The sequence below is a fragment of the Chanodichthys erythropterus genome, chromosome 22 (genome assembly GCF_024489055.1).
Source record: "Chanodichthys erythropterus isolate Z2021 chromosome 22, ASM2448905v1, whole genome shotgun sequence".
In the NCBI taxonomy this organism is placed as follows: Eukaryota; Metazoa; Chordata; class Actinopteri; order Cypriniformes; family Xenocyprididae; genus Chanodichthys; species Chanodichthys erythropterus.
The window spans coordinates 11,025,365-11,052,182 of record NC_090242.1 but is presented as its reverse complement, the minus strand read 5'-3'; the positions used below and the strand labels follow the sequence as shown (position 1 = coordinate 11,052,182).

At 41.6% G+C, this 26,818-nt stretch overlaps 1 protein-coding gene across 9 annotated transcripts in view; it reads right to left on the bottom strand.

Moving 5' to 3' along the window:
- The window catches only part of shroom3 (shroom family member 3), a 109,087-nt gene that overhangs the window by 9,142 nt on the left and 73,127 nt on the right, over positions 1 to 26,818 (bottom strand). For 8 of the 9 annotated variants that reach the window (XM_067374994.1, XM_067375003.1, XM_067374999.1 and 5 more), the window contains 4 exons: positions 7,999 to 8,133; positions 2,894 to 5,900; positions 1,699 to 1,760; positions 496 to 1,230 (listed from right to left, as the gene is read on the bottom strand). In XM_067374994.1, the coding sequence (XP_067231095.1) occupies positions 496 to 1,230; positions 1,699 to 1,760; positions 2,894 to 5,900; positions 7,999 to 8,133 (3,939 nt within the window). Of the gene's footprint in view, positions 1 to 495; positions 1,231 to 1,698; positions 1,761 to 2,893; positions 5,901 to 7,998; positions 8,134 to 12,106; positions 12,816 to 26,818 lie in introns of those variants that run through there. The other variant, XM_067374996.1, reaches the window with a different exon arrangement.

The window sequence follows — 26,818 nt, the reverse complement described above, 5'->3', positions numbered from 1 at the left end:
TGATATTTTAGCGCAGATATATACCTAGCTGAACTGACCCTTCGCAAAGACCCGCCCCCCTTAGTTACTGTTGCTTTGTCCAACAAGCCATGGCTTGTATATAAAATACATCTGAAAATGTATAATTTTTTCTTAGGGGTTTCCTCACTATAACCTTGATGTCTGCATTTTTTTTTAAAAAAAGAAAAAGAAAACAAGGGATGAATTGAAATTAATCAACATTACGCTACAAATGCCAATTGAGTTTGTACTGAATCCAGATTATTCCTTTAAATGTGACAGTAGTATAATGTCTAAATGTCAAGAAGGACATGTTCATTTGTTGCTTTTGGAACATTACTATCAAACTGTAACCTATATAAAAAAAACTCATGAGGGATATAATTGGCCAATAAAAATTAACTTTTTCAAGCCTTTAACCCCAGATTTTATTCTACCCATATCCCTCAGATCTGACTGGTTAAAAAAATGTTCCAACAAGGAGTGTGTGTTTACTTGATGGGCTGTAATAGTCCTGGATGCTGCAAAGCTTCCATCAGACCCACATCCTCCTTGAATTGGGGTGTGAGAGGCGGAGGAGGTGGGAAGTCCTCTGTAATCTCTGTCTCTTTGATGGGTGGTGGTGGTGGTGGAGGTGAAGGTGGCGGTGGCAGTGGAGCTAAAAACACTTCATCATCATCTTGCAGCACAGCTATACTCTGAACATCGTTTAGATTAGACTCTGAGATTCGAAGAGACAGGAGTGGCCTTGTTGGGGAGTCGGGGCTCTTGGAAAGGGTGGGCGGCTTTGAATCGGATGACCGTGCAAGTTGTGACCCTGTGACCTCTGGGTGCGGAGGTGACGGAGTGGCCACCAGACACGGGAAGTCCTTCAGGGTGTCTTCAGAAGTGCTGGTGTCGCTGGAGTTTTGCCGCACCATTCCCAGCGCTCCGGACGGACTTTGCGGGCCAGTTTCGGGAAAAGCAATAGAATCCAGGTTTGGTTGACACAGTCTGTCTCCGTTATGCCAGTCGAGGCTGGCGGAAGTTCCTGGAGAAGTGAAAGGGCAAGGAAGTCCCACAGATGCAGCTAGACCAGAAGCGCTTATCGCTCTTGGCCGGTCTGAATGTCTCTGACGCTCTCGCCTCAACACAGGTGCGTTTTGCTGGACAGGACCTTGGTTTAGCTGGTAACTCCTTTCTGTACGTGCTGAACATGATGGCTGTTTATGTCCCATGTTCGCCAACACCCTATTAAAACAAATGCATATGAAATAAAAACATCCAGTAGCATCAAATTGTGCTTGTCAGATTTCCAATACCTGTCATTTTTAAAGTAAATTAAATGCAAATAATTTTCCTTTCAAAGCCTGGTGGGAATTCTTGCATGGCTCAAAACAAACTCAAAAATAGCTGCAGTGGGATTCCTATCACTGGCACTGACCAATTAAGGGTTGGTCCTTAATTTAAGACCTTTTAAGGTTAAATATTTCCATAAAACTGTTTCAGTTTTGAACTTGCAAAGAATTTCTTTGCTTCTTGCTCTTTAAAGGACTGATCTACATTATTCTTCTACAAAAAAACGTATTATTCTTTATCACTTTGGATATGTTCAACAATTTATTTTATATGGGACTCAAGGAATACAGAACTCAAGAGGCTCTATTTGCAGAACAACAGAAGTAAATGGTTTTTATGTATATATTTATACACACAAACCTGTTTTCAGAGGATTCCTTGGAGGAAACTTTAAACATCTGAAACTCTCCGGCTATGAAGTCCTAGACAAAAAGAGAACAAAAGAACAAATAATGTTTTAATGGAGCAGGTGATGTATTGTAGCCCTTTCTGGTAGAGGTGTCAACAAAAAAATAGTAAAAGTTTATATACCAGGAACAGGAAGTTAATCATTATTTTATGGTTACCACAAGTTTAGAGAACATTAAGACTTTCATGTTAATTTTAAACTCAAGCGCATGCCATGACTACTGATAAACTAAGATCCATTAATAAAAAAAAGACACAGAATGACAACATCCTCATAGTTGAAGTATGTCGTATTCAATTAGCGCACTGCAAACATATGCAGAGACTGTGGTGTGCTTGGTTCTGATGATTTATTTATGGCCAGAATGTTTAAGTTTACGTAAAACAACAATATTAGTAAGTGGCAAAGTCATCATGATGGTATTTTATCTTCTGGCCTGAAATCATTTCCAATTTTGGAATAATCTGGGATTTCACAGGATAGTTGTGCATCTACTGTACATGGTCATCAACATACCAGAACCATTATCGTTTACATAAAGGATAATTATTCCCTTAGATAAATGGCCTTCTTAACCATTCCAAATATTTCAAACCCAAAACCATGACGAATTGTCAATTATCTCCAGTTCCTCCCCTCTGGTACAGAAGAAGTGCAGTTATCTGTTGTACATCTGTCAGATCTCTGACTACAGCCCAGGCTCTCTGGCACCAAACAGGAAGTGAGGAGCACTGGCCTCTTCCTGTGGAGCACCAGGAGTGGGTACAAAAATTATTATCTGCCCATCTCTAGGAAAGGAACTGCTCCTTTGCCCTACAACAGACCATCAAGTACCATAATTGGTTGAAGACTTGTGCACTGATTTTCTTCAACCAAAAAGTCACAAGTCATCATTTATAGTTTGGTTGAGAGAGTTTGAGAGAGAGTTTTTCCTTAGCAAAAAGCTAGCTAGGGGAATTCTGAGTGAGTAATTGGTTTTACCTATTTAACAGGAGAGTTCAAATAAGCAAATCTGCTCTGCAATGAACACTGTTACTGTTTAACTTTGATATGAAGTCATGTCACTTTAGTGATCTAACCTTCAGTGATCTAAATGACACAGTCAAGTTCACCTGGCTTGTTTGCCACCAAATAAATGATTGTTACCTGACTAAAGTTCTCCACTGGAGACGACTTGGAGCGGAAGTGCTGGGGAATGGGACGTTCTTCACTACGGTCCAGCAAATCCTCAGCTGAAGCTGACCTCCCTGAGCTTCTAGCTGATGTGGCTCTCTCGAAAACAGCCTCCAGGTGCTGTGGAAGGGTATTTCTGGTCAGGGTTGGGTCTGGTTTATGAGATTCAGAATTTGTGCCTTGTGACTGATGGGCAAAGAACTCAGGCCGTATGTGGTTTTGGGTGCCCCTGAGAGGGTAAAAGGAGCTTTGCATTCCTGCAGGAAGGGTGGAGGCTTTACATATCCCACCAGAGAGGCCATCATGTCCCGGCTCTTGCAAAGAGCACACACTTGGGGTAGAGTTGAGGCTCCGCAAGTCAGCGGAAGAGGAAGCAGACTGTAGATAAGCGCTATGTGGGCGTTTTGGACGTCCGTCTACTCTTCTACCTGTTTTGCGCTCCATGTACTCAACTAAGGCATCTTGCTGCATTTGCTTCAAATCAGGCCTGGAGGAGAAAAATCTGGGCTCAGTGTTACGATTCGCCGCCTGCTCAAACATCCTGCGTCGGTCTGCAACACTCGTCTCACTCGCCAGAAACTGCTGTTGAACATTCCTCTCAGCCTGACTGATTTCCTGAGTCAACACTCCAACTTCATGCATATTTTCAGGCTCGGAATATGATCGTTTCTTTTGCTCCATCGTGAACCGTTTGCGTCCACAGATCCGTATAACTGGGGGTCCAACAGCTGGGACACTAGGGAGTTCAGGAGGCGAGGTTCTAATTGGTGCTTCAACAGGAACAACATGGCGTTCCTTTGGAGTATGTGGAGATGTTGTAGCTGGTTTGGGACTTGTACTTGGTCCTTTTCGTTCTAGGGACAAGTGTTTGGCTGGCACTGGTGGAGGGTTAACACTAAGGTCCCGTCTTCTGAAGGAAGTTGACCTGAGAACCTTAGACTGGGCATCCTTAATGCTGTCTCTATATGCTCTGTTAAAAGATGTGTCTTGGATGGGGCCCAAGATGTCTTGAATGTCACCTTTCCCCTGGATGTCTTTACCATTCCCCTCACCAAGCTGAAAGGTGCTCTTACTTCTTTGAAGACAGATCTTGTGGGTGACAACAGGTTCTTTTTGCTGACGATGTTGGACAAGATCACTACTCCCACGTCTCATTTGGAAATCCTGCTGCGCTTCCATGTGTCCATCATAGCTTCCCATGCTAGAAGCACTCTGAGTTCTCCCATGAGGAATTGAGCTGTTGCTTCTCTCCAACATGTTGTGCACATCCTCCACACCAGAGAAGGAGCTCTTGGCACTGGAAGGTCTTGGTGTTTGGCTCGGACGAGCCATAGAACCATGGTAGGAGAGGCTGCTGTGACTACGAGGTTTGACTTGCTGTCTCTCAAAATGACTTACTTTCTCCAGCACAGACATGCTACGCTCACTCTGGAAACTGCATTGGCTAGCAGTACTCTCAGGACTGATGCCTCGTTGAACCTCAGCAAGTGCATTCTCCAGTCTGGTCAGGGGGTGATCAAAGTCTTGACCTCTCTGCTGGAGAATACTAGAGTCACTGTAGTGCCTTGAAGGTTTGACTAGGTTGTCACTTCCTTGAGTTTGGACAAAGTTTCCTCTGTACGTTTGAGCAACTTGTCCCTGTGCAAGTTTCCCAGTGTGAAGTGGGTCTGGATGGATGTTTTGCTCATTGCATTTATTTTGTTCTTCATCTCGAGGCCTGTAGTTGTCGTATACTTCCATACCAAGAGTAAACCTTGGCCTCTCTCCTCTTGTTTGCACAGGGGTGTAAGGGTCCCTCCTCTCCTGGGGTACATATGGTGTTTGTGACTTCTGCACTTGTGGTTGCAAATGAGGCCGATAAAAAACAGGTTTAACTTGTGTGTCATCTTGCACTTTATCGGAGAGCTTAGGTTGTGATGAAACATAGGTTTGGACTGGGTTTGGGCTGGGAGAATTGCTTTGGTATCCATTTTCAAGGGTGACCCTGTCCTCTTTCACTGGTCCACCTAAGTGGTCACAGTGATGATTTTGCTTGCTCTCCTTGGCCAGTGCTGGGTAGACACTACCAGAGTTAGGGTTGCTGGTTGGGATTTGTGCAAAATGTGGCTCGGGTGGTGGAACAGGGTAGATGCTGGTGGGTAACATGAGGCGGCCAGGTGCGGCCTGAGGGCAACCTTGTTTGGGTTTGGTGGTGGGGCTACTTTCAGGGCTTTTTTCAATCACAGTGTGCAACTGACCTTCAGCTCCAAACGATGACTTTCCTGTTGCCACAGAACCACTTGAGTGATGCCAAGAACCCTTGTTAAGTGCCCGCTGTGAGCGAGCATGCTCAAGACTTGACCAAGAGTTGGGACGCTCATGGTTGCGAAATGCTGCATAACTGTCGCTGCGTAATGGAGGAGCTGGCGCCCCCTTTAGGTTCTCATAAGAGTGCCGGTTTTGAGCTGGATCCCAGACTGTCCCAACACTGTGGCGTTGTGAGCTGGTGGTGCTTCCACTGCTCCCACTGCTTCCACTACTACTGCTGCCACGATGACAGATCATGCCCGGGACATTCCCACTTCTAGACTGTGCTCTGCTGTCATTGGTTCTCATTAATGCTGCAGAGGTAATCTCATGCTCTTCAGACACACCCTGTTGGGGGTCGTACACGGTGCGTATGTAGCGTATATCGGCCTGTTGCATCCCTTCTCTCTGTGGAACATTCTCCATGGAATATGATCTCTCCTTGTTAAACGATGATGCCGTGGCAAGGTACTCTGGGATACTAGAGCTGGTCGAGAAGGAACTGTATGCAGAATCCCGCTTGCTGTGCAGGTGATCGATGCTGCTGGAGGATTTGGATGATGATAGTTGATAGCAGGAGCTATAGGCTGGGTGAGTGTGGTCTAGGCTCTCCATGCTGCCCCGGGAACTGTACTGATCTGGACTCTTCCTAAGGAATCCCGTCTCAAATCCTGATAGGTCTGTGGTGGAGGCACTGCAAGAAAAAACAAACATGAGTAATATACTATGAACATCACTGACCCAGCAATTTTTACTATAAAATCTATTAAATTAATCATGGTATATTGGCATGAGACAATGGACAAAACAACATGGAATGAAATACTGAAGTAATTCTGATCATTTTACTGGTGTGGGAAAAAAAAGATAAGAATATGCCTAAGAGCAATAATATTGTTTTACAGGGGTAATATATTGGCAGATTGAGATACTATTGTGGTTGTCGGTTTGAGCTAAATTAGTAGCTGTTGCAAACTTGGATATACATCAAAGACATCGATTTACTGATTCTTATAAAATAAGAACGGGCTTATAATCACAATTTCAGTTTGCTATCCCTGTGATTCAGTTATTTACCAGAAAGTATAAAGATTGTCTCTGATAAGAATAACTGTCACAATGCATTTGATGTTAATCATGTCTGGACTATTTATAACATAGCTGGTGTTGATTAAACTTATACTTCCTGTTCTCTCGTTCATGATAATGTGAGGATAATGTGACAAATCTACACTGTTAGATCTGTTACCAAACTTATCGACTGTGGGAATCTGCTACGTAAAGGTTGGAATCATGGTGGTGATGCCCTGGTTATGTGCCCTTGTATGGGTATGTGATTGCCGGACTCTGAAAGCTGGCATCAGACCACTGGTATTTCTGCTGGCATAATTAACATGATGTCACTGACCCATTGTCAACAGCTCAGCAGTCACCCCTCTAAGAACTAGATCAACCAATCACAGGTCAGTCCATCAAACAATGACCACCAGGTCTCAGGAAGTGGAACACTATTGGTGTAGCCCACGGTGACCATTGCCATGGGAACCTTTGGAGGGTTTGTTGAGGGAGTGTCATCTGAAAGAATGTTTTTGTTTTTCATTTGACTGTGCGTCAATGCTTTGCTTTCTGGTCCTCTTCAAACACTCTAAATGTTTTCCTTTCAGTGTCATCACTGATGGCCCTTGAACGTTCTGGTCTAAATACAGTGATAATGACCCAGATAACAAGCACACAAGGATTCTGAATGTTTGGGCAACTACATAAAATATGTCCTCTGCTTATGCTATGATCATACACAACAAGAAACCACCAACAGAAAGACAACAGAGCCATACCTGACCGAAATAATCAACATTTATATCTACTAACGGTCATGTTTATGGACTTTTTAAGCTGCTGATATATGCATATGCATCCATGTGCCACTGAAATAACCCTCAAGAGCTAATAATTTAAAATGCAAAGCTAATAAAAAGTGTAAAGATTGTCTCTGATAAGAATAACTGTCACAATGCATTTGATGTTAATCATGTCTGGACTATTTATAACATAGCTGGTGTTGATTAAACTTATACTTCCTGTTCTCTCGTCCATGATAATGTGAGGATAATGTGACCCAGATAACAAGCACACAAGGATTTTGAATGTTTGGGCAACTACATAAAATATGTCCTCTGCTTATGCTATGATCATACACAACAAGAAACCACCAACAGAAAGACAACAGAGCCATGCCTGACCGAAATAATCAACATTTATATCTACTAACGGTCATGTTTATGGACTTTTTAAGCTGCTGATATATGCATATGCATCCATGTGCCACTGAAATAACCCTCAAGAGCTAATAATTTAAAATGCAAAGCTAATAATAATTAAAAAAAAAAAAAATTGTGTATGTGATATACATATTTGTGTATCAAGAGGTTGCAACTTTAAGAAAATACCTCATGAAGCCAAATCAGGTGCTGCAACCCAAACAAAGCACACATATTATTCTCTCTTAAATTACTTCATGGTTGTCAGTGGATTATTGCTAAGCTGTGTTGGCAATTGCGTAGCTAGAAACTGTTAAAAATGTCATCTTCACTATTGTACCTTAGTCAAATCTGACATGCTATCCTTGTGAAACAGAGAAACAACCGATGAAGAAAGACAGAAAGAATGCAACATGGGAAATGAGATGGAAACAATCAAGGCTTGAAAATACTGTTATTTTCTTTGCTATTAAACAGAAACGGTTAGAGGCACCAACCAGACTGCAGGTGTATTTGTGTGTGAGGTGCACTGACCTGGAGTGGTAGCTCTGGTGCCAGGGGGTTCCCACACCACCCTGGGTGACTTGCATCATGCTGTCTGAGTCCTGAGGGCCCTCGCCCAGCTTCGTAGAATGCCAGGAATGAGGTCGAGATCCAGGCTCACTCCGTCTGGGAAAGAGTGATTCGAAGAAATGTAAAAATACATTTGCAGAATGCAACTCAAATGCTACAGCAAAAGCAGTTAGAATTAAAAAATAAATTAAATAAAATACAAAAACAAAAGTCAGAAATAGTTTAGTGATAAGTCAAAGTACTCTAATGTAAGCATAAAGCATGCATTATCTGGTGTAGTCAAGGACACTGAGGATAAAGGATCAAAACATCCCTAAAGAATGTGGCACTGCATTATAACCAGAATCTCACTGTGTAAACATCAGTAAATAGATACTTCCTAATCTAGCCACTGACAAATTGAACTCAACCAATATTTGGACTAAGAATTTAAGTTCTTAATTTATGTTGCAAATATTTATGTATTATAAACATCTATTCCTAAGAATGAGAAATAAAGTTCTGGGAAACTGGAAATGCATATCTATTTCTGGTTTTGGCACAGGGGGCTGAAGTATGTTTTTGAAACATGGCAAGAATGCCGGCATTGTTTAAAACAAAAACATTTTTGGATTCAAACTGTGTGGAACATAATGAATGTTTTTCATATAACGATCAGCAGACTGTCTGTGCCTACTGCTGCTCCAGACATTTGAACACAAACACACACACACACACACACACACACACACACACACACACACACACACACACACACACACACAAAAACACAAAAACACAAAAACGCTGCCAATTTGTGCCCAACCAGTCTGCTGACTGAAGTGACCTACTAAGGTATTTAATGATGGTGTGAGATCAGTAGCCAGAAAGACAAAGCCAGTAAGAGACTAAAGATCATGTTCAGTCAGCTGACTGGGATAATGTAGCACATACTGTACCTCTCTTAGTGATATTCTAGAATTGCAACATTTGGGTTTGACTTGGATCATTAAAGTTGTAGGACTTGTGTGTTGATTGTAGTGCAATTATATATCAATATGACTATTGGAAAAAATAAATAAATAAATAAATAAATAAATAAATATATATATATATATATATATATATATATATATATATATATATATATATATATATATATATATATAGTGTATATATTGACGTTATTATCTAAATATTAAACAAATAAGAAATATTATTATTATAATATCACTGTAAAATAAAAATAAAAAGATCATTGTTTGAGGAGCTGCGAATTCCTCCACAAAGCTGCACCTACATGATCACATTTCTCAGGACAATGAAGTATCTTAGCCTCCACACAGTTGTTTCCTTAACAACCCACTCCCTTGAACTTTGACCCTGCTCTGTGAAGACAGATCAGACATTGCATCTGCAGAACATCTGGCTTTTATGATATGTTGCTATGGAGGTAATTTTCTTACTGCTTTAACACACCCTCTTCCAAAGGGCCATTCCTTATGACCAGCCTAGATTTGGATAAGAACCTTTATAATGACTTCCATTTGAAATCAATGTTGAGCAAAGTAAAAGAACTGAGCAGACAACAGAAGACCGTTTTGACCACTTTATGATAGTTCAAACCGACTGTGGTTAAATCTGAGAGGGTAAACAGGAGACACTGATCCTGAAGTCCTGACGTACTTATCTAGATTCACAGTCGTTTCATCTAAGGAGGATAATTATGTTGCATTTTTAAAATAGTTGCTGTAATGATTAATCATATAGAGATTTTGGATTTGTGCCATGCATTACCTGCTCAACAGGAAGTTACTCATATATATCGCAATTTGAATAAACAGGGTTTTCATCATTAACTAAAACTACAACTATTAAAAAGTTTTTGTTAATTGAAATAGAGCTGAAATAAAATACAAATATTCGATGAAAAACAAAACAAAAACTAGAAACACTGTCTTGGCAACTAATTGAAATAAGTTTAAGGCCCCGTTTACACTAGTGCGCTTTCATTTTAAAATGCATAACTTTTGCTATGGTTACGGTTGTTTACACTACCCCGGCCTTTTTGGACCTCGAAAACGGAGACTTTCGAAAACGCTGCAGAGCCTTTTTTAGTGTTTCAGTATAAGCGGACCAAAATTCGCTCTGCGTATCCTTGAACACAGTGTAAACAAATTACATGGAGACTGAACTGCGATCTCTTCTGGCTTTGTTGTCATTTTTAGCAGCCATTGTACAGTTAAACTCAGATTTTTTTTTAATACTGCAGCTACCTACATGCGAAAGAGGCAACTGTTTACACTTGTATGCGTATGCCCAGTGTGCGTGAACGGTCAAGTGACGTGTTTTCAGTCTGAAGCGCTATGGAAACGCCAGTGTAGACGAGGATCGTTAGTGTAAACGGGGCCTAGTGGCGCTTTTCCACTGTGTGGTACGACTCGTCTCGCTTTACTTTCGGTTTGCTTTTCCACTGCAGTTTAGTACTGCTTCAAAGTGGGTGGGATTATAGACTGATCGTGTAGTCGCGCTGCCTCTACTGCCGTGGATCCGCTCCTCGTCTATTGACCATGATACAGCCATTTGTTTTTTCAAGTTGCGTGTGGTGGTCATTTAAAGCAAGTTGTTTAAAAAAAGTTGCGCGAACAAATGATACTGCAGTGGCTGTTACTGACTATTTATATCTAGCGGGTTTGGTGTCTCATGTTTCAAATCCAATGACACTTCTCTCTGACCAATCAGTGATCTGCAGTATATATACACGTCACATTTCATATCAGTACAGCTCGCTTGGAACCTCCACCGAGGTGGTACCATTTAAGTGAGCCGAACTGTGCCGTACCGAGCCGTACCATGCAATGGAAAAGCACCACAAAATTACTAACTACAAAAAACCTAAACTAAGGCCCCGTTTACACTAGTTCATTTTTTTTTTTTTAAACGAAAACGATCCTCATCTACACTGGCTTTTCCACAGCTTTTCAGGAACATGTCACATGACCGTTCATGCACACTGGGCATGAGCGTACAAGTGTAAACAGCTGCCTCTTGCGCATATAGGTAGCTGCAGTATTAAAAAAAGAATGTTTAACTGCACAATGACAGCTAAAAAAGACAGGAAAGATTGAAGTTTAGTCTCCATGTTATTTTTTTACAGTCGTCAAGGATACCCAGAGTTTTCAAAAGTCTCAGTTTTGGTCTGTTTACACTGAAATGCAACCCCGGCGTTTTCAAACTAAAACGGGTTCTGCAGCGTTTTCAAAGTCACAGTAGAAAAGTTTTAAAAAGAAAACGCACTAGTGTAAACAGGGCCTAAAACTAAAACTGAAATAAAAATAAATCAAACCTAAATAGTAATATTTAAAAAAAAACTGAAAAAATTTGACTTAACAAATTTACAAAAACTTAATTATTAAAATGAAAACTGAAAATATAAAAATAAAATCTAATAAAAAATATTAAGAAATACTATAATAGTATATGCATAGTATAAATGAACACTGATTTAAGGCTACAAGTAAAATGACTGCTAGAATTAGAAATGTAATTAGAATTAGATATGAAATCCTATTCAGGGCCATAGAATATTTTGGGTTACACTTTATTTTACAGTGCCGTAGTTACATTGTAATTACTCAAATAAGTACTGAGTACTATTAATTAACTACATGTACTTACTATACAGTTACAGTTAGGGTTAGTTACTTGTAATTATGCATAATTTACTGTTATTACTATAGTAAGTACATGTAGCAACGCGTAACTACGGCGTTGTAAAATAAAGTGTTACCATTTTTTGTCCATATAATGAAAGACAAAAATATTTTATGGACAAAAAAAAAATACAGGGATTTTCCAAAATGGTCCACAAAAGAAAAAGTCATACAGGCTTGGGGTTAATAAATCATGACAGGATTTTAAATTCTGCCTGAACTATCCCTTTATCTCGGCAGGTTTATAAAGCAAGTTGTCAAGTTAAAGCATGTCAAAGGCCTTCCTCAAACCAGGAGACTGGTTACCATTACCTGACCTGCAATCTGCAACCTGTTATTCCCTTGCTATCCTCCCTTACTGAACACTCAGCAATTACCTTGCAGTAAGTCTCAGCACTTTGGTGATGAGTCCAGTGGCCAGACCATTGACGCTAGTCTCCGACGGAGTCTTGCACAGCGCCCCGTCCGACCGCCCAAGATTTGATTTCTGCTTCCTCCGCAGCTTTTTGCGGTAAAAGGCCCCGAGCAGCTCCATGTTGTCCTTCGCAGTCTCCCGATAAACTGAGAGTAAAACGAGCGGTGGTTGGAAGGGTTGGCGGGGCGCAGCTCGACGACACAAAGATCGCTAAAACACGCAATTATGAGTCATTAAAATTACACGATAAGAGCTATAATAAACATCCTGCCCGCGGCAGCACTGGGCGCTCGGGACAAACATATTTAAAAAATGAAGATAGAAGGAGGACAAAGGGGAGGAAAAAGCTTCCTTCGTGAGATTGGATATTAGAAAGTGTATATAAGAAAGTCAGAAAATAATATAACGCAACATGCCGACAGTTAGGAGCAAATGTGAACACATGATAGCATGCGTTCATAACATCAAACAAAGACTGCTCTTTGTGTGCATCTTCCTCTCTTCCTTTCTTTTTCTCCCTCTTCGTCATCATGATCATCCACGTGATCCCAGACAAGTCAACAAGCCCATCCATGCCCAGAGGGCATTATGGGAACAGGAAGGCCATAGTTAGGGTGTGTCGCAGGGTTGCTTTCATATGCTGGTGACAGCCGTCTCCGGGCCTGCAGGGAATATGTGCAGGTGTAATAGCACAGGTGTCTTCACCTGTCCGCAAAATAAGGCCACTGGACGTGTGCACTGTGTTGACATATTGCTCAGTTTACCCTTGCGTGCACCAGAAGAACCTGAGGTTTCTTTCACGAATACATCACAGAGTAACGACACCCGAGTACAATAACTGTGGATTTCCGTGGCATCCCATTGTTCCCAGGAGAGTCCCTTCTCGCCACACTCTCATAGTAACCTGACTCTAAGGGAATCCAAAGGGTATGACCCAAAAAAAAAAAAAACCAAAACCATCTCTCTCGAGCCTTCTCGTCGCCTGCCCGGCTGGGCCAGACTGCAAAGGGTGTGTCCCGCTGCAGAAACCTTATCTGATCCCTGGGAACATGGCTCGTCAACTACACTAATCTGTTTGATCTGAAAGGAAACTGAAATTGGAGAATTGGATTAGACTGGAATGGGGGTGTTTGTACGGCGGGGTTTGAGAGGAAAATGGAGATGAATGCTAAATACTGTCTGTCTGGTGTAGCTCTGATTGCTGTAATCACAGAGAGGTGTGTGTGTGTGTGATGGAAATGGATATAGTCAGTGATAGAGCAGGTCACAGGCTGCATCCCCCAAAAGTTTTTTTATTTGAAATTGTTTGAAAATGTAATTTATTCCTATGATCAAAGTCTTCAGTGTCACATGATCCTTCAGAAATCATTCTAATATGCTGATTTGCTGCTCAAGAAACAATTCTTATCATTATCAGCTGCTTTGCTGCTTAATAATTTTGTGGAATCTATGAAACATTTTTTTTTTTTCAGGATTCTTTAATGAATAGAAAGTTCAAAGGAACAGCATTTATTTGAAATATATATATATATATATATATATATATATATATATATATATATATATATATATATATTGGATCAATTTAATGCATCCTTGCTGAATAAAAGTAATAATTTCTTTTAAAAAATAAATCTTACTGACCCCAAACCTCTGAACATATTGTTTGCATCTGCATGTGTTTGCAACATACTAAATGCATTATTTTAAAATGTATCATTGCTCAAAAGTGAAGTGTGCAAAATTCACACATTAATTAAATTAAAAAGTCAGAAAAGAAATAACACAAACTCTACGCTTTCTGTAGCACAAGGGTTTATGGTCCAAAAACCATACATAAACCCAACGGAAACTGTACACTGCATAAAATAAAACAAATAGATACATAAAAATCTTAGTCAGTATTTATGTTTTGTTTTGCAGTAAAAATATCTAAGCATCTTTAAAACAAGGACAAAATTACGTAAGATCTTATTTTCAGAGAAATCTAACAAAATTTAGTGAGGTTTATGCTTTAAAAATAAATAAAACAAAACCAATAGCAAAACAAGTTTATATTTCTAATATAAGTTCAAAATGCGTGACCAGTGGTATACTGCTGTTAGAGAATGTGCCCACGTGTTTAGATGAATATGTTAATGTGTGTTGCGTGCTTTCCTCTCAATAACAAAATAAACAATAAAATGACAGCAGCGAGAAAAAAGCAGTTAAGAAAGCATCTGATATTAAAGGTGCCATCGAATTGAAAATTGAATTTATCTTGGCATAGTTAAATAACATGAGTTCAGTACATGGAAATGACATACAGTGAGTCTCAAACTCCATTATTTCCTCATTCTTATACAAATCTCATTTGTTTAAAAGACCTCAGAAGAACAGGTGAATCTCAACATAACACAGACTGTAACGTAACAGTCGGGATCATTAATATGTACGCCCCCAATATTTGCATATGCCAGCTCATGTTCAAGCATTAGACAAGGGCAGCCAGTATTAACGTCTGGATCTGTGCACAGCTGAATCAGACTAGGTAAGCAAGCAAGGACGATAGCGAAAAATGGCAGATGGAGCAATAAAAACTGACATGATCCATGATATCATGATATTTTTAGTGATATTTGTAAATTGTCTTTCTAAATGTTTTGTTAGCATGTTGCTAATGTACTGTTAAATGTGGTTAAAGTTACCATCGTTTCTTACTGTATTCACGGAGACAAGAGCCGGCGCTATTTTCATTATTAAACACTTGCAGTCTGTATAATGCATAAACACAACTTCATTCTTTATAAATCTCTCCAACAGTGTAGTATTAGCCGTTAGCCACGGAGCACTATCAAACTCATTCAGAATCAAATGTAAACATCCAAATAAACACTGTACTTACGTGATTAGACATGCTGCATGACGAACACTTTGTAAAGATCCATTTTGAGGGTTATATTAGCTGTGTGAACTTTGTTTATGCAGTGATAGAGTCGAGAGCTTGGGAGGGGTGGAGAGCGCGCAATTTAAAAGGGCCGCAGCATGAATCGGCGCATTTCTAATTATGCCTCAAAATAGGCAGTTAAAAAAATTAATTAAAAAAAATCTATGGGGTATTTTGAGCTGCAACTTCAGAGGTACATTCAGGGGACACCTTAGACTTATATTACATCTCGTAAAAAAACGTTTGATGGCACCTTTAATACAGCACTTTATACAATAGACTGATTTAAAGCAATCAGCTTTACAGTTTTAAACAAAAATCAGTGTCAGTGTCTCTTTCAATAAGAACTACAACTTTATTTTCTACTATAAAGCGGCTCTCCAGTTTGTTCATATTTTTACTCGCGGACGTCCGACCTCGACAACTGAGCTCCGCCTTTATTGACATGGTCATTATGTGTCATTATGTGACCATAACCGCTCGTTATGGTCACATAATCATCATGGACCAATGGTAGTATGAGGTGTTTTCCAGCCAGAGCAAACTTTTCAAACTCCCAAAACGAACTCCAGGCGAACTTTGTTTTAGCCTGATTTTGTTTGAAATGATATAATACCAGTTCATACCAGTTCTTTGATTTCGCTTGAAGTATACTGGGGCCTCTACATCTCATGACATAAGTGAAGCAACTGTCTTCTTCTATCCTCCATCCACCTTCGCTTAAATCATAAGATGGAGGGAATACAGAGAAGATCACGCTCACCCTTCTTATGACCCCACAGGAGACCCCATGAACCCTCAAACGGAGTGTAGTAGAGTTCTTTAAACTAACACGGTTCATCAGACTGAAGATATCCAGGGGGAGACGGGTTATGTTATTAATGCATGTCACTGTGGGATTATGGGAAATCCTACCTCTGAGTGTGCGAATAACATTGGAATGTTCACAATCCAGGAACATGGATGAAAAACACACATGACAGATGAACTGCAAGTGAACTAGATGTTATTAACGTCCTAAAAGAAGATTCTTCAAAGAAGCAATTACAGCATTATGGAGAATCCAAGCGATTGAGAAAGTTAGGAGAGGGAATTTAAGATGAGGAATTTTTAATTGTTGTCCCAAGATACTTTAGACTCACTTCCTGTAAACATTCCATGAATGTCTCAATGCATGTGTACGATAACACGTACACACATGTAAATAATTTCTCTAAACTGTTGGGTCGGCCTAACGCTATTGTCTTGGATTCGTCTATGTAATTACATTATCTTTTACACAACAAACATCTCAAATCCATCAAATCACCAATGAAAACTTCAATAACTGCAGAAAAAGCATCTAAACATATATTTTTTTCTTTCAGGTCTTGTGTAGCTTTACAACGTCTATGATATTTGGAGCCCAAAGATGAGTGGACCATCCAAAACTAAGACTCAAACTAGGTAATCTCAAAAAGCTCGTCTAGGGGGGTTGAACATGACAACTGAACACAGAAAAAATGAAAAAAAAAAAAAATTCAATATCTGTTTACTTGAGAGGGGAGGGAAATATTGTGCATGCTATCTGTCTTTGTGTCTCTGGAGTGACCAGCGCGCCATCTGTCGGACCAATGAAATCTACTGGATGCAAAATAAATGACCTTTTTCATGTATTAATGTGTTTGAAATGACAGTGCATTGTATATTAAACTGGATATATTAAAGCTTTACATTGACACTACAGTTCAAAAGTTTGAAAGATTTTTTTAAAAAGTCTCTACCTTATGTCATTTACTTGATCAAAAATACAGTAAAAACAGTAATACTGTGAAATATTATTACAATAAAATAACTGTTTAAATACATTTTAAAATCCATTTTATTACTCTAGTCTTGATATGCTGCTCAAGAAACATTTCTTATTATTATCAATGTTGAAAACACGATTCTGTATAAATTGAGAATAAAGATTTTTTTTTGTTTCAAACCGAAATTATCCCACGATTCTGAACAGACAGCTAAACAAAATAACATGATTTTTATTAGAGCTTCTGACAAAATATTAATTGCTGAATGTTTAATTAATTTGAATTATCATTATTTATTTATTTTTTTTAAAATCAGTTTGAATGAATGATTCCTAAATACTTCAATTGTTTCATTACTGGATTAATCATTTTTGAATGAATCTCTTGAATGAATGATTCAATGACAAATAATTTTTTAAAAGTCACTTATCGCCACCTACTGGTGTAACAATGTCATTGATACAATCTTTATTTAAAGTGCCAATTACTCTCAAAGAGTGATTTGCTCTTTTTTGATCACTTCTGTAGACATCAGTGTTTCTATCCGAACTATAAACTTTTATCCTGGTACTTCTTTGTTCAGTTGAATATTTAAATGTTGAATCTCTCTGGATTAGTGGCAGTGTGAACGCAGATCTGAATGTCCTGGTATGATTTTGTTCAAGGTTTATTAGACACAGGCGAAGCATTGCCATTTAGTAATAAGATCGCGTGGGTGTTTGAATTGAGATTGTGATTTTTTTTAACGATTAATCATGCAGCTCTAGTGTACAGTATATTGGAGTATATTGGATCCATGCATTGGGTCTTAAAGTGACAGCAAGCCTAATATGTCTGCTGTGGTCTGTTTTTAATGTTAATCAAACAAAAAAGGACAAAGCAAAAATATCACACTGCTCTTGACTGAATAACTTTTGAAACTTTAATAAGGATTAATCTAGGTTTAATTTATACAAACTTTTGGTATCATAACTGGCTGTTTTTGCAAAAACAGTTTAATCGCCGGTAGAAAAATATTTATGGAGGTAAATTTTCTTAAGTGGCAAAAAGGTAGTTTTAGGCCCTGTATATATATATTATATATATATATATATATATATATATATATATATATATATATATATATATATATATATATATATATATATATATATTATATTATATTATATTATATTATATTATATTATATATATATACACATACACACACACACACACACATACATACACACACAGTCAAAAAGAAATTTATTCAGACATTTTTGATATATTTTTACTAGTGGATGCAGGACACAATTTTTTCTGACACAGTTTAACTCTGAGATCTTGTCATATTTTATTACCAGTCTTTTAAACTATAGAACTATAGTGAATAAACTTTATTAATGAATGAAATGTTCAAGGTGTCTGAATAAATTTTGGTTTGACTGTGTGTATTATATATATACACACACACACACACACACACATACACACACACACACACACACACACACACACACACACACAGGTGCTGGTCATATAATTAGAATATCATAAAAAAAGTTCATTTTTTTACTGTCAATTATTTTAAAAAATTAAACTTTCATATATTCTACATTCCCTACATGTAAAGTAAAACATTTCAAAAGTTTTTTTTTTTTTTTTTTTTTTTTTTAATTTTGATGATTACAGCGTACAGCTCATGAAAGTCCAAAATCCAGTATCTCAAAATATTAGAATATTTCCTAAGATCAATCAAAAAATGGATTTTCAAAACAGAAAAGTTCAAGTTCTTTAAAGTATGTTCATTTGTACACTCAATACTTGGTCGGCAGCACATATTACAGCAAATGACTTGCTCCTAGCACAAATTACAGCATCAATGAAGTGTGGCATGGAAGTGATCAGCCTGTGGCACTGCTGAGGCACTATTGAACCTTCAGATCATCTGTATATTGTTGGATCGACTGTTTCTCATCTTTCTCTTGAAAATATCCCATAGATTCAGGGGTCCTGCATGTTGGCTGGCCAATAAAACACAGTAATATCATGGTCAGCAAACCACTTGGAAGTGGTTTTTGCACTGTGGGCAGGTGCTAAAGTCCTGCTGGAAAAGGAAATTAGCATCTCCATAAAGGTTGTCAGCAGATGGAAGCATAAAGTGCTCCAAAATCTCCTGGAAGATGGCTGCATTGACTTTGCACTTGATAAAACACAAATCATTACTAACTTCAGAAACTTCCCACTAGACTTCAAGGAGCTTGGATTCTGTGCCTCTCCAGTCTTCTTTCAGACTTTCAACATGAAATGCAAAATTAATTTTTATCTGAAAAGAGGACTTTCGACCACTGTTCACTGTGTAACGAAATGTAGCGGTTATTAATCAATTTATGGATGAAATATGAATATAATAATTCATAAGGTTATGAATAAATTATGATTCATATATCGACCCAACGGGGAATTAAACTTATATTGTGAATCAATTACAACGAATTGCAATCAATTACATATAGTTCTGGTTTAATAATTATTTAGAGAAACTGTTCGTTTGTCCAGCAAACTAAGTCCCTCACAGAGTTATTCTCTGGCCGTGAAAATAACTTGCATCAAAGCATAAAGCGATCGAAAAGCGTTAAAGTGACTTGGTTTTCAGCTGAAAGAACAAACAGAACAATCGAGCATGAATAACGTTTTAATATATGCAAACTACGAATACAGAGGTTATACATCTAAATATATATACAAGAAAATACACACCTATGTACAAGAATAGAAGTAGAGAAGGAAAGAGAGAAGGCAAGTAGCAAACTCACAACCAGTCCTAAGCCAGCACGGAAATCAGTTTCATCATCTAAGATTGAGAAACGGCAGTATACTTGCATTGGTTGCGTGTGTCGAATTTCAGGTTAGCGCTGGTGCAGTTCGTTGGCTTCCTCCGTTCAGCGGGAAGGTTTGAACTGAGGACGAGAGTGAGTTTCGCTGGAAGATGGCGATCCCGAAGCTGAGCGCGATGACAGCGTGTGGTCACCGGAGAGGTCCGGGAAAAACGTGCACGAGATGCTCGTGAGACAATCGGGAGAGAACACACAAGAAATTGTGCGTCTTTGCTTTTATGACAGATAAGCCGACACACCTCCTTGAGGTGGGGTAGCCAATAACATGGGTGCAAAGTTGGCGGGAAAGCTTTCCCATTGTTTGGCCTCACGACTTAATCCAATGATTTATGACTACCAGATCAGATCTCCAAACGGAGTGTGTTCTTCACAGTATCATTAAACACATAGAAAAATACATTTGTCCGTTTGGTGACATGTCTCAATGAATAGCTCGAGTTCGGAGCTTTGAAACGAGATCAAACTCGATAGGTCAGAAAGGCATAGGAGAGAAGTTATGGTTTACAGACAAAATTATATCATTAAAATGCACACTAGCACAAATACACTCATTTAAACACTAGGAAACATGCATACGCCCTAAAATATATGAAATATATATTTCAGCATAGTGGTGCTCTATATATATATATATATATATATATATATATATATATATATATATATATATATTGAGTTAAAAGTGTATGTTTGTGTGTTTCTGTATGTGTGTCTGTGTGTGTGTGTTTTTGTGTGTGCCAGTGTGTGTGGGTGCTGGAATGTGGATCTGGCCCGTAGTCCACATGAGGGGCCCCTTTGATGTCCTAAGAGCAAGGAAATTGGGCCTGCTGTGTTAACTCGGAGGGCCACAAAGGTGTCAAGTGGGCTCATCTTTAGTAGACAGTTCGGAGCCGATTTAGTGATTAAGAAACAAAGTTCATCAGGTTAAAAGCGTTCTGAAAACTCCAAAGTTTATTGATTATCCTGATACGTGTGCATACGCTACAGATTCCCCCTTTCGGCCAACGAAGTTCCTGTGCGGACTTCGTTGGATGGTAGCCAAGTTCGATGGCACATGGATCCGGATGGTCACGCAGCAGGTGGTTCCTACTGGTCCTTGAGGGAGAGCAGATAAGCACCTGTCCATGGATTCTTGCATCCCTTTGATCCCTTGGGATAGGATGAAGGCCAGGCCCAGGGCGAGTGCGTACTTGATTGCCATGGAGAGGCAACGGATTGTGTTGGCAGCAGTCCAAGCTCGGGCTCTAGGTGAGCTGGTCAGGACAGGCAGTCGTGAGAGTGCTTGGAGGGCTGCATCAATGGGAGTACGGTCACTTAGCTGGGACCCCCCTTTGTCAATCCTCAGTTCCATTCCTGGATCTAAGGTGTGATGGTGATCCCTGGGGGAAGATGGGATTTCCAGTTCTGACTGGTCCTCTTTGCTTGAGAGACAGTGCACTGCCAGATGGCTGTGATAAAGGATGGAACTCAGGGGTACCTGGATCCTCTTACTTGGATTGGGCAGGCTGACATGAGTGGCGGTGTTGTGCTGATTGTAGATTACGATGGCAGCATGAGTGGGGGTGTGGATGAGCAGTCGATCACCCACAGTCTCGGCTTGTGTTCCGATAACTGGGGTGCGAGGCTTGGCCGGGCAGCGTGTGTCGCTGGTCATGGGCTGCAACCGGCCCATTCCTTCAGTGTGGTTTCTGAGGAAGAGCTGGTTTGGGCAGAAGTACTGAAAGTCTTTGGTGAAACTACACCTGCGAAAGTGGGGAGCCGGGCACAGCCGTGGGTTGCTGTTGTGGTAGGCTACCGCAACTGAGGTGTGTTTCTTGGCATGGGTGTTACGTTGCCGCCACCTGACATTGACCGTGTCTTTGGGTCTGCCAGTAGCAAAGTCCAGCACAGTTTGTGTAGGATACTGAGGAATCCTATTCATAGCCACTCTGTCCATAGAGAAGCTAATTTCTCGCAGCAGGTCTGTCAACAGAGCTATAACCAGCTGATTTTGGGCAAAGTCATTCTGGAGGACTGTAAACAGTTGCTTCCTTGAGTTCGCAGTTTGGATCAGCAGGAAACTGTGAGTGCGGAGAACCACCGCAATACCTTTCCAGGATTTGCAGGTGGTTTGCAGGGTTTGGCTCTGTGTTGCGAGTTGCTTTCTCAGTTGTAGGCGGAGCTTGTTGTGATGCTGATGAGGGGAGCAGGCTGTGATGAGACTCAAGTCTCCTGGTTGGTACAGATGCAACGGCAGTGGCACCTGCCGTGCCATCAGTAGTTCTGTGGGGAACACCTGAGTTGACTCCTGTACGGTGTCTGTGATGGCCATGAGCATCAGAGGAGGTTTTACCGTCCAGTCTTTCTGGTCAACTGACCGTGGAAATGTGATTCCTCGGTTTTGCAGTGAAGCTCGGTGCTTTGCGTTTGCAGTCTGGACATGACGGTAAACTTGACATCCTCTGGCGTGCTCTGCCACATCTTGCTGCATGCTGGGCCAGTGCGCCACTTGTTTTAATGTCTCGTCCGTAGTTCTGGTGCCATGGTGTTTGGCACATGGTGTGTCGTGGGTGTATATCAGTTCACCCCCCTTTTGGCCCTGTGGCAGTACAAGCTTTGGCGCTGTGAAGACATCAGGGACATACTTTAGAAAGTTTATTCCCACACGCAGCATGTGGTCGGTCTCGTGCAGTCGTTTGTTGCTAGGGGCCGCCGTGGGACCAGATGCCGGGAACGGGAGGTTGGAGGGGTCTGAGTGGTGGTACAAAACATTTCGAATGGAAATGTTGGAAAGTTTGGTTGTCAGTGGCAGTGGCAGTAAGGTGGGAAATGTTGCAGGAACAGTCCGCTGGCTGCGGGTTGTTGTTGCCACACTAAGGGTGGGTGAATGGGGTGGGTGTGACCATAGCTTGTTATGCAGTGTGCCAGTCTTGGCAAGGGCATTAGTTTGGTCGTTCACACCTTTGTCACGCCCTGGTTGCTTCAAGCATCTTTTCACCTTTTCCCAGTAAACGATCATGTCGTGTGCTTCGGTGAGGTGATCACGTGTCTGGAACATGTGTTGATGTTTCACCTGCTTGTTGCATTCAGTCTTGAAACCAGTTTGTTTCCAGCCCAGAAGATGGCATGTGAAACAAGGTCTGGCAAAGTGTGAGTCTGTGCACATGAGTTCCCTGATGTTATGAGCTGAGGAGACGTGAAGGGTTTTGAGGGTAGCTGCTGCTTCACCATATTGACATGACTGGGGACCCCACCTGCTGTTCTGTGGTTGGCAGGGTTGGTTTCTTAACCATCGTACCCCTGCATTTGCCTGTGGGATGCCCTCATGGTTGTAGGAACGTCCATCGACGTAGGCCGTGGGCATTCCTTGGCACGCATTCTCTTTGAGGTATCTGTGACAGGCTGGTCGCTGTTGTTGGGGTACCAGTATCTGAAGTGTCAACGCTGGTGTGCTGTTATAGCAGTTTTGACAGGCAGCTGAATCTCCGCTCCGTGCAGACTTGTGCTTTCTGGCACGTTGTGGCAGTGGCACCTGCTGGTTCAGCCTCCTGAAGTCGCTGGTGGGTCGCCACTTGCTGTCTGGTTTGACAATGGACCAGGTAGGGGCTGAATAGGTGCTGTTGCATGGGCAGATAACACCTTTTCCTTCTGTTGAATGAACAACCTCCTGTACTGGTTCATGTGGGGCGATGTGACCTTCGTACTGCCTGATTAAGGTGGGAGGAGCATTTGGGTGTGTTGCACTATGCACTGTGTGAAGTTTAGTGAGACCACAGCATAAAAGGTCTTTGTCAAATGTCACTTTGAATTTGTGCAAGACGTTTCTGAGTTTTTGACAGTCTGCATCATTCTTTAGCGCACTTGCATCTTTCTGGATCTGTTGGCCTTTAGGCTCAAACCTTGGGAAGGGCTCCTCTGTTGTGGTGTTAGCTGTCAGGTTGGCTGTCAGAGGTGCAGCGCTTTCCTGAGTTTCACAGGCAGGCTGGTTAGCGACTGTGGGTACTGCAAGGTGTTTGTCCTCCATCAGCTCCGTTCTGTGCACCTGTTCTGTGGGTACCAGTTTGATGGAAGTGATGGAGATGCTCTTGAAGGATGCTGTGAAACTTGTGTTGCTTAAGCTTCCTTCTGGGACCATGGCAGCTGGTATTAAGTTAATGACTGTTAACTTGCGTTCAAAGTCATAGGGGCCGTGGTCCATTATCCATTCTAGATGGTGGGCTTTGGGAATGCTGATGTCTGTGACCATGCATTCGTTGAGCCAGCTGTGAACTACGTAGGGTGACACTTCAGTTAGCGGTGTGGCTTTTAGAGCAAGTCCAAGTTCCACGCCTTCAGGTGACAGTGTGAAGGAGCCCAGCATGTGGCTTAGGGTTTGACCACATTGCCTGTTGAGCCAAACAGCACCCCCTTTGGTGTAAGGTGGTACTACAATTTCCTGTATGTTGATCCAAACAGCACCCCCTTTGGTGTAAGGTGGTACTACAGGTTCCTATATGTTGATCAGGATGCAGACCTGTTGGATAGTCTGGCCTGACAGGAAGTTGGCAGTGTTGACAGGAACAACAGGAAGCTGTACAGTCATAGGGGCCCACAACAACTCACTTGCACTGTCCGTATGAGCATTAGAGTGCATCAGGAGGTCTGGAAGGACCAGGAAGTGATGGGTAAAATGCCGGTTGTTCCATTTGAAGTTCAAAACGCAGATGTCCATGACAGTCATCATGGTTGGCAGACGAAAGTCTAGTGGAAAGTGTGTTTGCTTGTTGACAAATGGGAGGTCCGGTGTTCCTTCACTGAGAGCACTTAACAGCGTGTGGCTGAAGGCTGAGTTGTCTGCCCACAGTGTGAGAATAATGTCTGTTGTAGTTACATCATTCAGCTGTGAGTCTGTCGTGACCTTGGAGCAGAGAGAGTTACAGTCTATGGTGAGTTGAAGTACGCCGGGTGGCAACCTTGAACTGTGCTCTGAGCCGGGGTTCCCGCGGTTAGCTGGGAGATTTCCCGCGACCTCTGTGACCTGACCGTCTGGCTCAGGTGGTCTGGGTGACTGGGAAGGCAGAAGTTCACACACTTGAGCCCAGATTTTCAGCGGTCTGGCGTTCAATAAGGGCTCAAAACAGTCTAGCGGGTCTTTGTGGGTGAAACAGAGAAACGTGTCCATTTGCGCTACGCACACAGGAGGTACCAGGCTCACTCGACCAATGGTGTGGTGCATGGGAGCTGTGTGTTCAAGGTGGACCTCATTTGGACTGTGAGACTGCACATTCAGCTCACATCTTTGTGACTTGAGAGTCTGGCTTTGTCTTTCAGCTTCATTTCTCAGTCTTTCAAAAAGGTGAGGACAGGTTTCTGGGCAGTGATCGGAGTCTGGGTAACTGGTTGGAATTTCTACAGTCTTTTTAGACGCAGTTCTCTGCTTGGCTTGAGCTTCGTCGACCAAGTCTCGCGGCTGCTGAATAGACATGCTGCTTGAGCAGGCCAAGGCTGCCAGATGATCACTCACCGCAGGGTGCAGCTCTCGGAGAAGCAGAGGGTTGAAGATGAAATCTTCCTCCGTTGCTGGCTGGTTACGTGCTCCGTAGTACCCTCTTTGCATTCGGCTGTAGAAAGTGTATGGGTTATTCAGTCTGCCCCGTTTTAGGTCCATGGCAGCAGGGAGCCCTTGATCTGATGCAGGGTCAGAAAGCTTTTGGATCAGAACCTGTCGCAGGTGCTGGCAGTTGGATGTGACAGCTGCTGGCGAAGGTTCTTGGCCGTTGGACGTTTTGGGCAGTGGACTTTTAACCCCATTTGGAATTAGGGCTTCTTGACTGGTTAGGGGAAACTCGGTGATGTGTGTTTCCCCTCCCATGCCACTTTTCAGTACTCTGTAACCAGTGTCAAGTTCATTCACATAGTCTCTTTGTTGTTTCGGAGCCATAACTCCTTTCTGGGCCTGTTTAAGATGATTTTCACAGGTCAGGGCTTTAGTGTGTCTGTCTTTCAGCTTAGTCTCTGCTTTGGCTAGGGGAGCTTCGCTGTGTTGGAGTTTTCCAGTCAGTTTTCTACGCTCCACCTCCAGGTGGAGCTCTGCAAGGGCTTTTTGAAGTCTTTGCAGCTCCTCCTGCAGCTCGGGTTTGGATTCGTCCGCTGTCCAACGCTGGTTCTGGGTCTCGACAAGTCGCTGATCGTGGTGACGATGAATCTGGGCCTGATTCCTCCGGGCGTCCTCCGCCTGGAGCTTGAGGTTGTGGGCGATGGCTCGGATGACTCTCGCCCACTCTTTGTAGCTCGGCATTGGATCGTGGGCCATTAGTCGATTCAGGTTGTCGTCCAGCTGCTCGTTGCTTAGGTGCTGGGGATCCACAGCGTCGTTGGGCAGGATCGTGCTGGTCAGGGAGCCCAACCCGGTCTTGAGTCCGTCCCCATGGGTGCTGGGGCTGGCTGCTCTGAACACGTTAGCTTGCTGTTGGCGAGAGAAAGACAGCACAAACAGAACCAATGCAAGCACGCGCAGGGCTAACGACTTATAATAATGCATGATTATATAATTCTTTGGTTTGGTTCCAGTTAACTGGTGCAGACAGTTAGTGGAATGTAGGCTAGACACTTAATTGTCGATAGCCAAAAGGACCACGCGGGTCAATTTGTGTGGGTGAGTGCCGGATTTGAATAAAGATTTTGACAGGCGGTAGCCCTAAGAGTCCTTTGATGACTCTCGCTGCTCGGTCGTCTATCTATTACTCAGTTTTCCGTGATGGCTCTCACAGGCTCTGCTTTTACATGAACTGAAAGAAACAAACACAGTAGAGAAGCAAAACAGAACAGGGTGGATGCAATTAAATGAGAAATAGAGCAGTAAACAAATAGAAAGGAATAAAAATAGAATCGCAATAAACTAAAACAGAAGGGCTAGAGGGGAGAAGTGAAACTTAAACTTCCTATTCCAGCTGGGTTTATGACGGTGTCAGGCGAGTGCACGGTTGCGTCATAAAACCTAGAGGGATGGTATGGATCGAGAGCATAAGGGTTGGCCCGCACCTGAGTAATTGAAGAATATGTAATATTCTGTGGCTTTCAATTAGGTGAAATGACTGTATGTCACTAATTTAGGCCTGGGTG